Source organism: Petaurus breviceps, unplaced genomic scaffold (genome assembly GCF_028583685.1).
Source record: "Petaurus breviceps papuanus isolate PSGF00001 unplaced genomic scaffold, PetGlider_PUasm1.0 355, whole genome shotgun sequence".
NCBI lineage: Eukaryota > Metazoa > Chordata > Mammalia > Diprotodontia > Petauridae > Petaurus > Petaurus breviceps.
Genome location: NW_027186289.1, coordinates 186,922 through 202,868, shown reverse-complemented (window position 1 = coordinate 202,868; position 15,947 = coordinate 186,922). Strand labels below are relative to the sequence as shown.

The window sequence follows — 15,947 nt, the reverse complement described above, 5'->3', positions numbered from 1 at the left end:
ATGGATAAACAAAAGTAGCTACAAAACATTCCGTTGGTTATAATTATTCTTTACAACTTGACTAACATTTAATGTGAAGGTATTTGTAGAACCTACATGGATAGCAAGCCTCCTGAGGGGAGGGCGGAGGAGGAGGGGGAGAAAATTTGGAACTGGAGGGATTACGGAATTGAATGTTGCTGAGGAAAAGTAAATAAATAAAAAACCAACCCTCTTTCTTCTCTTCCTCCCCCCCTTGCCATAAATCTATTCATTTTCCCACAATACATGGTCTAAGAGCGGACACAAGGACAGACCACAGTGGCAGGGAGGCACATATACAGAAAGCCTCTCGCTTCAACTACTCCCTTCTTCGGTACCCTGCTAACTTCAGGGCTTCCAAGTCTTTGCAAAGCTCAAGTCTCAGACTTCATGCTCTAGGGCTCTATTCTTTGCTTCCCCGGCTTACCCATAAAGCCCATTCCAGCCTTGAGTGATTGTGTCGATGTGTGTCCTGGCTCCTGACTGTATTCTCTCAAACCTCTGGATAGTCAGTAAGTATTTATTGAGCATGTTCTATGTGCCAGGCACTATACTAAGCCTTTGCAATACAAAGCAAGGCAAAAGATAGTTCCTGCCCTCAAGGAGCTCACAGTTTAAAGCAGGAAACAGCAAATATGTATAAACAAGCTACATACGTGATAAATGAGAAATAATTAACAGGGGAAAGGCTCCAGAATTAAGAGGGGTTGAGAAAGGCTTTCTGTAGAAGGTGGGAGTAAATTTGGGATTTTAAGGAAACCAAGAGGCAGAGGAGTAGGGAGAACATTCTGGGCACGGGGAACAGAATGGGGTGGAAGGAAAGGGAAAGAAAACCCCCTTGCCTTTCTCCTTCCCAAAAGGGGAAGAGCTGGGTTCTGCCATGCTTGCTAACTCTCTCCAAGTGACTCTGATAGAGCTGGCAACAGCAATTTCATTTTACACTGGGAACTTCCATATTAAGAAATTCCTAATGATGTCAAATGGCACTTTCTCTGCAATTTATGGGTTTAAGAGAGTTCCCTAGGTCACTGAGACGTTAAAGAACTTGTCCAAGGTCACATGGCCAGTATATGCCAGAATTTGAACCCAAGTCTTATTCAAATCAAAGTCAACTGCAAATCATGGCATCATCTCCCTGATATCATGGTCCTCTGAGAATGAAGGACACACCACACAATCCGCTACACCCCATTATGTCCCCAAACCGACTGTACTTTGCCTCTTAAGGGTAATTCCGTGTTTGGCTAATCATTGTTTCACTCAGAGAGATGTATTCCTTTTTTCTAAACAGTTAAAAAAGACTAAGTAGCATGACAAAGCTTGCATGAATACCTCTGTCTGAGTTGAACACTGTACCACCTAAGCTGCCAATGTTAAAGAGAAGGATGTTAATATAAAGGGAATCCACCAATGATCCAGATTCTTAGAAGGTATGGATAGAACAGGTTAAGTCCCAAAGGATGACAATTTAATTCTATAAGCATAGTGGCAGGGGACTAACGCTCAGAATGCACCGGACCCAACAAAGACACTTGACTTTAAAGAACCCCTTCAGGAGGTTTCTTCAGATAACTAGCTCCCAACAAGATGCTAGGACCTTCCCCATAAATGTCATCTTACCTCTATGTATGTGTCTGCACATTCCTATATGTGTATATGTTGGCTTGCCCAATATAATGTAAGCTCCTGGAAGTCTTTGCCTTTGAGTGATCTAGTACAGTGTTTGGTACACAATAGGTGCTTAATAAATGTTTATTGATTAATGATAACAAAGGTAGTGAGGGAGCTCCTGGCTGGCTATCCTTGCTTCTTCTTGACCTACTTTCTATTTATCTACTGCTACTGTCTATTTTATAACTACTATTTGTCTATTTTATGTTACTTGATACTGTCAATGAATTACATTGGATAGTTTTGTCCATCAGTGCCTAGCTTGAGATGGAGAGACGAGAGTCTACCCCATGGAAGAAGTGATTCCTCTGATTTGATTCCAGGATGGGGCTGAGATGAGTAGTTTCTGCAATTTTCCTGAGGATATTTCCTAGCATATCCATTAAAATGCCTTTGAACCTGGGGAGCAAGAGATGTGGTAAGGAGATGAGCCGATGGCAGAGAGGGCTGGAGGTTGGCGATGTTGTCTCCCACTGAGCCCAAGGGGCATTACATCACATGCCTTCTCCCCACAAAGCTGCAATAGCAACTCCAGTGACTGATGTAAGCCCTAGCAGGATGTGGAGAATGAGCCCTGTGCATCTGCACAGCACAGGCCCAAGGTGCCCCAAGCTTGCCATTGAGGCTGCCTCAGCCTGAAGGGCTCCTGAACCTCTCTGAATTGGTTCTCAAACATGCTTCATCTTTTCTTACTGGCCTTCCCCATCGGCTGGGAAAGTCCTTGGGCGTGACTGACCTCTCACCTTGCAGCTTTGGCAGCCTGAGCCAGTGTTCCTCATGGACCTGCCACTGTTAGGTTCTGGGGACCTTTGCAGGTTACCTCATAAGCACTCAGACCTTGCTGGGCAATGAGGGAAGTGAGGATTGGCCCTTCTTGGGACTGTGTGTCAGCCTTAGAGAACCAGATGTGGCAGCATGCCCAAGGAAACTTCTGGTGCTATCAGGCCGGGATTTTCAGGTATGGAAGCAAAGGCTTGGGCGGGGGGGATTCCAGTCTCCATTCCCAGGAAGAACCACCTGCCCTTGGAGGAGTGGGTTACATTTCACCTAGAAGGGGGCAGCCTTCCTGCTGAGCCACTTAACAGAACTATAGAATTTCTCTCCCACAGGGGCCCCCTGTGCCAACTCACGCTTAACCTGAGGGCCCCTTCACCACCATTCAGGTGCTTCTTGGCTAGAGGGCTCTAATGGTCAGGGTGGCCTTCCTTACATTAAGCTGAAACCTGCCACTCTGAAGTCTTTCTGTTCCTCATTTGTCCCTGGGAACCACACAGACCATGTCTTTGCTGCCACAGCAGCCCTTCAGCTTGTGAAAGAGAAGAATTTCTCATGTATACTAGAGGAACTGGGGAGCTATTGAAGCTTCTTGAGTAAGGGTAGAGACATTATTGGAGCTTTGAGTTAGGGATCTCACTTCAATAACTCTGTGGGGCATGGACTGGAGATGGGGAGATGCCAGAGTCAGTGAGGCCCATTGGGAGACACTGCAATAGCCCAAGTAAGACATGATGATGGTTGGAACTAGGGTTGTGGGCAGGGGGTGAGATCCATCGTCTTATTAAGCACTTATTGAGCTCCTACGGCGTGCTGGGCACTGGGGATCCAAAGAAAGAGAAGAGGCAGTCTGCTCTCACACAGCTCCTAGTCCAACTTGGGAGACAGTGTGACAAGGGCTCCGAGGCTCTGCACAAACAGGAGAGAGGCAGGAGCAACGGGAGATGATCAGCGCTGGGGAGGGTGGAAGGACAGCTCTGCCGTGGCGAAGGTCCAGCTGACATCGCCTAGGGCTGGTTTGTGCTGGACACAGTCAGTGTGGCTGGGTGGATGACTTCAGTGCTGCTCAGCAGCAAGGGGCCAGTCATGGAAAAGGCACACGGCGGGAGCAGTCAGGGCCAGGCTTTAGAAAGAGGAAAGCCGTGACCGAATGAAAGGCTCAGAGATCTCAGACAAGGCCAAGCTGCAGGGGCAATTCTAGGGGAGGCTTCTCCCACTTAGCTCCTTCTGGGCTTCCTGGCACTAGGCTTTGGTCTTGGGGCTGGCCTTGGCCCTTCACCACTAGGCTTTGGTCTTGGGGCTGGGCCTGGGTCTTCACCACTAGGCTTTGGTCTTGGGGCTGGGCCTGGGTCTTCGCCACTAGGCTTTGGTCTTGGGGCTGGGGCTGGGCCTGGGCCTTTACCACTAGGCTCTGGTCTTGGGGCTGGGCCTGGGCCTTTACCACTAGGCTTGACGGTTGACATCCCGGTTCTCTACCATCAGAGACCCTGGGCTTCTCTGAAATAGGAGGGCTCAAGGAGCGGTGTTCTCCATTTTACCTGTTTTAAAGTGGAAAAAAAAGTGAGTTACGGGTGTCAGGGGAGGAGACGGCAGTTCCTGCTACCACATCCTGGGCCCAGCCCCTAGTTGTCCTACCTCCTTATCTTTGTTCAGTTAAAGTCAGCAGCTCTGGACTGGACAGAGGGCCCCACATGTCCCGAACACTCATTTCCCTACTCTGCATTGGTATGTCTGGGCCTAGGCTAAAGCTGGGGGAAGGTCACTGGGGAAAGATCATTCATCAGCAGATTTCAAGTCAAGAGGGACACCGAGACACAGAGAGAAGTGTCCTGGACAGAGGAGAGGTCAGATATCTCTGGCTTTCCCCTCTGTCTCTGACTGAGGATGAATTAATGAGGAAAGAGCCTTGGGGCAGAGGTAGGGAGGGACAGCTGGAGGGCAAGCCATCTGCAATCTGGCCTTCTCTTATAGGCCTAGACCTCATCCAGGTGACAGAGGCACAGAATGGTAAGTCTCTTTTCCCAAACTCTCTCCTCTGTACCCTAGTTCAGCCACAGAGGGGCCCCTGAGCCATTGGGATAGCAGGACAAAGGTATGTAGGATGAATTGGTAGAGTGATTCTGGGAGAAGCCTGAAGGAGCCAATGAGGAGAGAGCAACCCCAGGAAACCCAGGCTCTGCTTCTCTCCCAGACATAGTCCCTTAGACCCTCCCTCCGGGTTAGGCCCAGCTCTGTGGTCTCTTGGGAAAAGCTGTGACCTGCTGGTGGTAGGGGTTACTAGGGAATCCATGCTTCCAGCTGCTGAAGGGCGGATATGGCAGAGACCAGAGAAATGCCAGTAGGCAAGAAACTGCTCTCTCCCTTGGGTGACTTATAGAGACTTAAGGCTGCCCCCATGGGCAGGAGACCTGATGGTCAGAATTAAGTGACCCCTTGTACTGCCTGGTGACATGTGAGGGTGACTAGTGCTGGCTGCCCTTCTCAAGAACTCTGTCCAAGAGAATGCTTTGCTCCTGTAACCCCAGGCTGGTTGCTTGTGAGGCTTTGTGGCTTGCTACCAGACCTTTAGCCCTGATTTCTAATACCTGCCTCTGTGTATTCTGGTCCTCATGGTCCCTATCTCTTGTAGCCCAGGGGAGAAAGGACATCGCTTCTCCGCTTTAGTCTACATGGATCCAAGATAACTACTTTTTCCTTTAAAACTCTGGCCTCATCTACTGTGGACAGCAAACCTTTCCACCAAGTCCTTTTCCTAACATAGGAATCCTTTCACCTCCCTACAACTCAGCGTTTGCTGGGGCAGGGGAGACACAGTGTTCTATAGTAGGAAGAAAGATGGATTTGGAGTTAGGGGCCCTCAGTTTAAAGCCTCCCTCTGTCTTTCACTATTGGTACAGCCTTGGGTAAATGTCAACAAAGGGATGGGACAAGATGGCCTTGGAGGTGCCTTTCAGCTCAGATCGGGCACCTCAGGGGGCCATTGCTGACTTCAGCTTCCCTCGGGCTCCTCTTTCTGTGCTTGGTTTCCTGTTCTTCCCTGGCTTCCCTCACCTTCTGCCTTTGCTCCCATGGTTTCCTGTTCTTGGAACACCCCAATCCCACTCATCACCAGCACCTAGCTTAGTCTGTTTCTTTCAAGCAGCACAAGGTAGTGGATTGGGAGCTGGATGGCTCACATCCTGGGACTGGGGCTCACATCCTGCCTCAGACATCTGCTAGGCTCTGACACTCACCCTCTCTATGTCTCAGTTTTCTCATCTGTAAAATGTCGCAGTTGGCCTTGAGGGCGAGCCCAGTTCTCTGATCCGGGGACCTTCCCTGGTTACCCTCATCAGTAACAACATCCTCCCAAGTTCGCTGTCTGCGTCTCTCTCCTGTATGGACAGGTAGCAGAGGAGGTCAGGGAAGCTCTTGCTGTGGGCTGTCGCACGAGTCTGGGAGCTGTTCACTTACAGTATGTCTGAAGGGAATGTGAGCTCTGCATTCTGCTTGGAGCATGCCAGTGATGGGCTATGGAGATATGTGAGGTTTCATTCAATCGTTCTTTGAATCTTTTGCTTCTAATGCAGTCTCAGCAGTGGGAGAAATAAACAGCTGTTCCCCCTGGACAGTCGTAGTGGGTACCTTTTCTTGAAGACACCCTTTGAGTGACTTTTTGGGCAGACTTCCAGGCATGACCAATACACAAACTTTATTTGAGAATTGCCAGAACTCTAATTAAGGGTGAAGGTGGTCAGAAAGAAAGCTGACAAACACCCGCCTTTCGAGATTAGAACCCCCTCCCCTTACTGAACTGAACCTAGCTTGTATGAATCCCTTGTTGGGGAATCATCTGGAGGGCAAGGGATTGGTTTGGAATCTACACTTGGTTCTTATTCCTTTGAGGGGAAGATCCACACGTCTTTGGGGCTCATCCGAATTTGCTTTTTTTTTTTTTTTTTGAGCCAGTGTGCTTTTTCTAGCATGGGGTGAGTCCAAAACTCCCTCTGCGTTTACTGGAATCTATTGAAGAAAATGGTGTGAGTGTAAGTCAGTGTGTGTGTGTGTGTGTGTGTGTGTGTGTGTAAGTGAGTGTGTGTGCACCTAATTCTCACCTAGAACTGTTTGGTTTCTCACCTGAGGATGAGATTTTTCAGGTGATCTCAGTTCCCCAGCCTCTGCTGTGAGAGTCTCACATGGTCTACGAGTTCTTGGAAGGTCTCCCAGTTTAGTAAATCAGAAATCCCTCATATTGTGACTGCCACTGAATGTAGGGTCCAATCTGATTTTGAGTCTACATTCTGTGGTACCATGGGAGAGAGAGCAGTGTAGAGGAAGGAGGCTTCAGAGCTCTGCTGCTGCCAGGTGGGGCTCCTCCGAGGGCTGAAGATGGCAGTCTCGAAGCCAGCTACAACATCTTTCCAACCCGCCCCCTTCTCTCCTTTGCCACTACCCTTAGCACCTCACACCTGAACTATTGCAATAGCTTCTGGGGAGGGGGGGGTGGTGTCTGCCTGATTTAAGTCTCTCCTCCTTCCCATGCATTCACTTCTCAGCTGTCAAAGTAATCTGACCATGTTGTTTGATGAACTCCAGGAGCTTCCTATTACATCCAAAATCATATGTAAAATTCTCTGTTTGGCATCTTCGCACCACCCCCGCCCCTGTCCGGGAACCTTTATAATTGTTTTACATCTTCCCACCTTTGCTCCTGGCTCCCCATATTCCTTCATACATCACACTGCTTTCCTTGCAGTTCCTTTACTAAGAAACTCACCAAGTCTCCCTCCCTGTTCCTCTTCCCCTCCTGCTCCCTGTCCTTCTCTCTCTGTCTCTATGTCTCTATCTCTCTGTGTCTCTTTCTGTCTCTGTCTCTGTCTCTCTCTCTCTGTCTCACTCTCTGTTTCTCTCTCTCTCTCCAGGATCTCTCCCCAGACCATCCCTCTCAGCCCTCCCAGGTCCTATAGTGGCACCAGGGGGGGAGGTGATCCTCTGGTGCAGGAGACCAAAACAGTCACATGATTGGTTGGTGACATTCAGTCTCCTGAAGGCAGGGACCCTGGAACGCTTACAGAAGAAGGACTTGGTCTATGGTGAGGCTCAGTTTTCCCTAAAGCCTCTGGGGGTCCAGGACTCTGGAAACTATAGCTGCATTTACTATGAGACAACAAACTCTCATGCCAAGTCTGAGCCCAGTGAGGCCCTGGAGATCTGGGTGACAGGTAAGAGAGAGCAGGTCCAGCTCTGGGGACCAGAGCAGGTGCTGGAATCTTGGGGTGGGAGGGTCAAAGGACAGTTTTGGGGAGGTCAATGTGAGAAGCTCTTGTGAGTGCCCTGGGAGGATAGGGGAGGAGCCAAGGGAGGAGGCCACGTGTGGAGGGGCTGCCCTAGCCCAGGCAGCATGAGTGAGGCTGGGGGCAGGAGGCAGGAGCAAACTCTTTACCCCTAGAGAATGAGGAAGTTTGAGCAGCTGCTCCTCCAGGAAATGTCTGCCCTCTCTAACCCTTTGGTGTCCAAGTAGTGGCCTGACCAGAAGGTGGGTCAGCCACGGACCCATGCTGCCCTGCTACTGACCTCACTCCCCCCTAGAAGTGGGCATGCACAGACGCCACCACTGAGGACTTTCTAATTAAAATCTGAGGACTCAGAGTGGGAATGGGGGCACTCTGATACTCTGTGCTGGGTTGGAGTAGGGAGAGAACTCAGGCATTGTAACAGAAAAGAAGAAAATCTAGGTTTTTTTAGGGTTAGAATTAAGTTTCCCATGAGAAGGGAAGGGCAAAGAGGGGCTGGGGAGGGGAGAAAAAGGGGCAAGGAAAGTCCATCCTAAGTAGTCAGCTCCCCCCTTGCCCAGGGAAGGCTTTGAGAGCTTTGGTCTCTATGCTTTCCCCTCTAGAAGCCCTTCCCAAGCCCTCTCTCTCAGCCTGGCCCAGCCCCATGGTGGCCTCAGGGGGGAATGTGACCCTCCTGTGTTGGGGGCCCCCTCGGGGTGTGAGGTTTGCTTTGTACAAGGATGGAGAGGAGGCACCTGTGGCCACCAGTGAGCCGACTCCCACTGGAGCTGAATTCCCTTTGGTCCATGTGAGCGTCAACCAGACTGGAAAGTACAGGTGCCGCTATCTCATTGGGGCAGACAGCCCTGTCTCGGCCCCGCCCAGTGATTCCCTGGAACTTATAATGCCAGGTGAGGGGTGGATGCCTGAAAGGTCATCTAGAAAGTGGTTATATTCACTCCTTCTCTCCAAACTATCCTCTTTACCACTAGGCAACTGGCCCCACTCATTGTTTTGGCTCTCACCTAGAGACCCAGGAAGAACGCAAAGACACTTTCTTTCCCCTGAATCCCATGGCCATTGGGACCATGCTTGATAGCTGGGCTGGGGGGATTTGCTCTCACAATACCCAATACTGTAATCTTAACTTTTCCATTTTATTTTCTAGAGGATGAAAGTCTTCTCAGAAGAGGTAGGGCTCCCTGAGATGGAGAAGGGGGTCAGTGACCTCTCTGGGTCCGAGTATGGTGGTCTTGGCCGGCAGGATGAGTTGGGCATAATTTGTGAAAGGACAATGGAACCTCATGGCTAACGCCTTGATTTTCCTTCCCACCCCCGTCACAGAAATCAAAGCCATTCTCATCACTGCCCTCGGTTTTGTCTCCATCGTCCTGCTCCTCCTCTTCTTGACTTTTGTTGGTCGTTGCCACACCCAGTCTGGTGAGTTTGGGCAGGAAAGGAGAAAACACAAAGAGAGCAAAGGATTAAGTAGTATGAGGGCCACTGGGACCTCAGTCTCTTCAGCTGGGAAAGTGGGGGTTAGCCTTAAGTTATCTTTAAGGTTCCTTCCAGCTCCAAACCACAGGCTGGTGACTGATACAGGCTTCCCTCTTTCTCTCATCAGTGATTTCACATGGAGAGGCCTCCAGAAGGTAGGGAGATTCAGCTCATCTTCCCTTGCCCCTTGATCTAGTGGGTGGGGGGAGGGGATTGAGAACCTTAGGTTCCCCACCCCTGATCTAGGATCTCAGTGTGATTGTGGATCTTCTATAATGATTATGTTGGGGAGAGTGCTCCTCAACCCCATCGTATTTTCTCCTCATAGATTCCCAAGGTGCCTATATTGTCCTTGGTTTGTCTGCTTCTCTTCTAAATCTGGAGTTCCCCAAGAAGAGACTGAATGTAAGTGATGTGGGCAGGTGGCAGGGCAGGGATTCTGGGTATGTCCTCAGGAAGGCCTGATCCCAGGAGCCCCCAAACTGATATAACCTTCTCTCCAACTCAGATGCCCAAGTGGCCACGCATGGACACTCAGGACCATCTGTGAGTCATTCTCATCATCTTCTGGGAGGAACCTGTCTCTTCCTGGGTCTCTGCCTCTTCTCTCTCCTCCTCCCACTCCCACTCTGGCCCTTGATTTCATCCACTTCTCAGTGACCACTGAATTATCTCTTTCTCTCTTTCTTTGGATGATACTGCCTGGTCACTAACCCTCTTGCATTTCCTTTAGGTCTCTGAGGCTAAAGACCCTGAGGGACTGACCTATGTCCAGTTGAATCCACGAGCCCTGAATAAAAGGCAGAAAGCCCCTGGAGAGAGGTCCCCTGATCCAACAGCATATGCTACTCTTGCCCTGCATCGGTGAACAACGACTTCTCTGTGCTGTCTCTTCTTTCTTAATATCCTTTGTGGATCGTCATCCATGTTCCCCTTCTTGAATATGGGCACCCTTTGGGTTCTTTTTGGGTCTTCTCTTTACACACCCCTCTGGTGATACCCTTAGCTCCTCTGGGTTCCACCACCATCACCCAGATTGTAGTGTGCAGGCTCTAGTCTCTCTCCTGAACTCTAAGCCCACATCATCTTGTCACCTCTCTTCTAAACTATTTCAATTGCCTACTAATTGAGATTTCTGTGTCTGGTCTCTCCCCACTCCAATCCACCCTCTAGAAAGTTGTGAAATGAAATTTCTTAACACCTAGCTAGGTATGACTTCATTACTCTTCTGCCCAGAAAGCTTTTGCGTCTCCCTCTTACCTTGAGGATCAAATACAACCTCCTAGTTGGGCATTTAAAGCCCTTCACTGTCTAACTTCAGCCTGCCTTCCTAGGTTTACCACATGTTGCTAGTCTTTACTCTCTATACATTCCAAACAAACGGGCCAGGATGCTGTTCCTCAAACCCCAGTCCATCTCCCATGTCTGTGCCCTTCCAAAAGGATTTCTCCACTGCCTCCCCATCCTTGGAATGGCTTCCCAGCTCACTGGTGCCTCTTAGAGTCCTTCAAGATTCAGCCCAAGGATATTCTCTAACACAAGATCTCTCTAGATTCCCTGTGTTTTTCCCCTGCTAGTATATTTTTTAGTCACCATTTATGTAAACGCTGAATGTAACAGGCACCAAATAAAATGAATATTTTCACATACAAAGCAGAAAGAATTTGGTTATGCAATTATTACACACATCTTACCTTTCTTTTGGAGTCTGTAATAAATTAGACATTTAACTTTCTTTTGTTTGGGGGTGATTTCATTAAAAAAAATTTTTTTTGTATCACTAGAATTTCTTTCAGTAACCTCCTTCCTCATTCCCAAGGAGCCAATACAAGTCAACAAGCATTGAGGACCTACTCTTTTCTTTTCTTTTTTTTTTTTTTTGCCTTTTGGAGGGCAATTGGGGTTAAGTAACTTGCCCAAGGTTACATGGCTAGTATTTTTGTGTGGGTGTTAAGTGTCTAAGGCCGGAACCGAACTCGGGTCCTCTAGACTCCAGGGCCGGCACTGTGCCACCTAGCTGCCCCCAGGACCTACTCTTTTCCAGGAAATGTGAATGAGGAATGGGGACATAATTCAAGGCAGAAGACAGCCTCTGCCCTCAAAGAACTCACAGTCTAATGGGGGAGACATGCAAATGATTATATTTAAATAAGTTATGTACAGAATAAATAGGAAACAATGAATAGAAGGAAGACATTAGAATTCAGAGGGGTTAGGAAAGGAAAGGCTTCCTGTAGAAAGTAGGGTTTCAGTTGGGACTTAAAGAAAGGCAGAGAAAGATGGGAGATGAAGAGAAAGAACATTCCCAGGTTGGGGGAAAATCAGGGAAAATGCCAGGAGTTGAGAGATGGAATGTCTTGTTCAGAAAACAGCAAGGAAATCAGTGTTTCAGGATTGGAGAGTATGTGTTGGGGGAAGGTGTAAGCAGTCTGGAAAGGAGGTGAGGCTAGGTCATAAAGGGCTTTGAATACCAAACAGGATTTTGGATTTGCTTCTGGAGGTGATAGGGCACCACTGGAATTTATTGGGGGCATGACATTACAGGACCTGTGTTTTAGGAAAATCACTTAAGTGGCTGAGTGAAGGATGGATTGCAATGGGGAGAGACTTGAGGCAGGCAGACGTGCCAGCAGCTATTGCAATACTCCAGATGCAGGGTAATGAAGGCCTGCACTTGGGGGGCAGCAGTGTCAGAGGAGAGAAAGGGTTGTATTTGAGAGATGCCACAAAGGTGAAATTGACAGGTCTTGGCACCATATTGAATATGGGGGGTGAGAGACAGTGAGGAATCTAGGATGATGCCCACATTGTGAGTCTAAGGGTCTGGAAGGGTGGTGGTGCCCTCTATAGTCACAGAGAAGTTAGAAAGAGGGGGAGGTTTCTGTTTGGACGCTTTGAGTTTAAGATATCTACTGGACACCTAGTTGAAGATGTCTGAAAGGCAGTTGGAGATGGGAGCTTGGAGGTCAGCAGGGAGACTGAGGCAGGAAAGGGAGATTTGAGAACTATCATTGTGAAGATGGTAAAGAAATCCTTGAGAGCTGATGAGTCACAGAGTGAAGTAATATAGAGGGAGAAGAGAAGAGGGTCTGGGACAGACCCTAGAGGGACACCTATGATTAGAGGGCATGACCTGGAGGAGGATCCAGTGAAGGGGACAGAGAACTGGCCATATAGGTGAGAGGAAAACCCTGATAGAGTAGAAGAGAGTATAAAGGAGGAGAGTATAAGAAGGCCAGAAAGGTAGGGGTGGTATGTGGTGTGTGCTAGCTTACAAAGGGCTTTGAACACCAAACAGAGGAATTTCTATTTTATCTTGAAAGTGATACAGAGCCACTGGGGTTTATTGAGTGTGTCTGTGGTGACATGATCAGACCAGAGATTTATAATCAACAGGACTTGAAAGCAGATTAGATATGGAGGGGAAGGTTAGAGAAAGTAACAACACTCAGGTTGTGAACCTGGGTGACTACAAGGATGGTGGTACCCTGGACAGTAATGGAAAAGTTAGGAAGATGGTAGGGCTTAACTCTGTGTGTGCCTATGAGAGAGACAGAGAGAGAGAGACAGAGAGAGAGAGAGACAGAGAGAGAGACAGAGAGACAGAGACAGAGACAGAGAGAGACAGAGAGAGAGAGACAGAGAGACAGAGAGAGACAGAGAGAGAGATTGAGAGAGACAGAGAGAGAGAGGGAGACAGAGAGAGAGAGACAGAGAGGAGAGAGACAGAGACAGACAGAGACAGAGAGACAGAGAGAGAGACAGAGAAAGGGAGAGGGAGGGAAAGGGGAGAGAGAAAATATGTATGTGTGTGTGTGTGAAGCTGAGTTCAGTTTTGGACTCATTAAATTTAAGATGTCTATGGGATATCCAGTTTAATATATCCATCAGGCAGCGGGAGATGGGTGTATGCAGGCCAGTAGAGACATTAGGGCTGGACAAATAGACTTGAGGAAAATTGGCCCAGAGATAATTGACTTGATGAGAACTGATGGGAATCACCAAGTGAAATGCTAGAGGGAGAAGTGAAGAAGGTCCAAGGAAGAACATTGGGGAACCTCTGTGGTTAACAGATGTGACTTAGATGAAGATCCAGAAAAGGAAACAGAGAAGGACAAATGAATACAAAAAGAAATGTTTCAGGAAAACCTAGAGAAGAGAACATAAGGAGAAAAGGGTGGCTGAAGAAAGGTCAGGAAGATCTATAAGACTGGGTAGTCAAGAGATCTTTGGTAACTTTGGAGGCAGCAGTTTCAGTTGGGCTCAGAAGTCAGAGATTTAAGAAGCGAATGAGAAGGAAAAAGTGGGAGGCACCAACTGTAGCTGGCCTTCTCAAATCACTTAGCTAGGAAAGGGAGGAGAGATATAGAATGATAGCAGGCATGGGTGGACCGAGTGAGCATTTTCTGAGGATGGTAGAGACATGCATGTGTTTGTAGGATTTGTTGTGCTTATAGAGGGGTTTGTCTTGGGGAGGAGAAAGGCCAAATAATATTTTTTAAAGAGAAAAAAAGAGGAAGGAGAGAAAAATTAAAAAAAAACAATAATACATTGAAAAAGTCTAAAAATAAATGCAATATGCTACATCCACGGTCCTCTCACATTGTCAAAGGAGTGGAATGTGGAGTTTCTTCTCATTTCTCTTTTTTTGCGACTACTTTTGTTCTCAGTAATTTCGCAACATTCACTTTTGATTCTTTTCTGGTTTTCCTTTCCAATTACATTGTGTAGTTGTGGAGGCAGCTAGGTAGTATAATGGATAAAGTTCTGGCCCTGGAGTCAGGAAGACCTGAGTTCAAATGCAGCCCCTCACTGGCTGTGTGACACCAGGCGAGTCACAAAAGTTCTGTTTGCCTCAGTTTCCTCCACTGAGAAATGAGGATAATAATAGCACTGCTTTTTTGAAGGTTCTGTACAAGGATCAAAGGAGATAATATTTGTAAAAGTGTTTAGCACAGAGTGCTCAGAAATGCTTTCTTCCTTCCTTCATTGTGTATAATGTCCTCTTGGCTCTGCTTGCTTCACTCTTCGTCAGATTGTGTAAGTGCTTAGAGCTAGCTGGCAGGGCAGTGGAGAGAGCACTGGACCTGAAGTCAGGATCCCGAGTTCAAATCTAGCCTCAGACACCTAGAAGTGGTATGACTCTGGGTAAATCACTTAGCCCCTGTTTTCTTCAGTCTCTTCATCTGTAAAATGGGAATAATAGTAAGGACCTACCTTGTAGGGTTGTTGTGAGGATCAGCTGAGATAATATTTGGTGCTTAGCTCAGTGTCTGGCACAAAATAGGCACTATTAATGTCTATTCCCACCTTCCCTTTAGATGCTTCTTTGATTTATTATCTTTGCCATTTTTCATATCATGTATTCGTGCATAAATTTTTGTGTAGCCATTCTTGGATCAACAGCTCTCTTCTTTGTTTAAAATTCTTTGCACCCACAAAAGGGCTGTGCAGCTATAAATATATACAGGGGTTTTCCTCTTATCAGCAATTTGATTGAGGCATGATAAGCCTATGGAGGCATCTCTGGGTCAAAGGTGTGGACATTTTAGTTAATTTCTTCAAATAATTGCAAAATACTTTCATTGACCATCTAGGATTAGGTCTTCTTTTGTCAACTTTGCCAATTTACTGGGTGTGTGATGAAACCTCAGAGTTCTTTTGATTGGCATTTCTCTTATTGCTAATTATTTGGAACTTTTTTTTTATGTAGTTTCAATAGATTACAGTTTTTCTTTTAAAGGCTTTTTGTTCCTATCCTACCATCACTTTGTCAGTTGGAGAATGACTTTTGGCATGTATTTATGTATTCATGTTAATATGCACTATATATAATAAATCTTATATACTTTTGTGCTTCTGTCTGTTCACGTGTGTGTATACATATATACACAATGCAATATGTTAGTTTTCTATTCATCTTTTATACCAAATCCTTGTTTGAGACATTTCATTCAAAGATGTTTTTCCCTATTCATCTGTTTCCCTTATTTTAGGTGCATTATTTTTGTTGGTGCAAAAGTTGTTCAAGTTCAAAGCTGTCTATTTTGTGTTCTTTAGTTGCCTCTGTCTCTTGTTTGGTTAAGAATATCTCTTACCCAGAACTGTGAGAAGTATATGAACCGCTTCTCTTCTAATTCTTTTTTTATGGTAAGATCTTTAATGTTAAATTCATGTATCTATTTAGAATTTACTATGGAGTATAATATAAGATGTTTGTGTAAGTTTAGTTTCTGCCAGTCTGCTTTTCAGTTTTTCTAACAGTCATTAAAAACAACCAAATATTGAGTTCTTTTCTAAGTAATTAGTTATTGGTTTTGTTGAATACTTTGTTACTGAGTTTTATTGTTTTTTGTTCTCTTATAAAATTATTGTCTGTAAAATTGATTTAATTCTACTTTATAACCAATACCAAATAATTTTGATTACCATTAATTTATAATATAGTTTGAGGTCTGCAAAGTGCTATTTCCTCTTCATTTTTACCTTTGCAAAAATTATTTCCCATGATATTATAGATCTTTGATTTCTCCAAGTGATTTTTGTCATTATTTTATCACATGCCTTAAAGCATATTTTGATAGTTTGATTGGTGTAGTATTAAATCTGTATATTGGGGTGGCTAGGTAGTGGAGTGAATAGGGCACTGGCCCTGGAGTGAGGAGGACCTGAGTTCAAATCTGACCTCAGACACTTGACACACTTACTAGCCATGTGACCCTGGGCAATTCA

General features: G+C 46.6%; 1 protein-coding gene across 1 annotated transcript; it reads left to right on the top strand.

Moving 5' to 3' along the window:
* Window positions 1–4,131: 4,131 nt before the first annotated feature.
* LOC138168205 (V-set and transmembrane domain-containing protein 1-like) lies at window positions 4,132–10,634 on the top strand. Its single transcript, XM_069097239.1, has 10 exons — window positions 4,132–4,310; window positions 5,853–5,920; window positions 7,486–7,667; window positions 8,342–8,629; window positions 8,887–8,910; window positions 9,072–9,158; window positions 9,343–9,370; window positions 9,544–9,620; window positions 9,724–9,761; window positions 9,949–10,634. The coding sequence occupies exons 1-10, from the start codon at window positions 4,158–4,160 to the stop codon at window positions 10,081–10,083; spliced, it is 1,080 nt and encodes a 359-aa protein (XP_068953340.1). The 5' UTR covers window positions 4,132–4,157; the 3' UTR covers window positions 10,084–10,634.
* Window positions 10,635–15,947: the final 5,313 nt, after the last annotated feature.

Coding starts and splice junctions, on each gene's coding strand:
- LOC138168205 (XM_069097239.1), top strand. CDS start 4,158: ATGTCCCGAACACTCATTTCCCTACTCTGCATTGGTATGTCTGGGCCT. Junction 7,668..8,341: donor CCTGGAGATCTGGGTGACAG/GTAAGAGAGAGC, acceptor TTTCCCCTCTAG/AAGCCCTTCCCAAGCCCTCT. Junction 9,762..9,948: donor ATGGACACTCAGGACCATCT/GTGAGTCATTCT, acceptor CATTTCCTTTAG/GTCTCTGAGGCTAAAGACCC.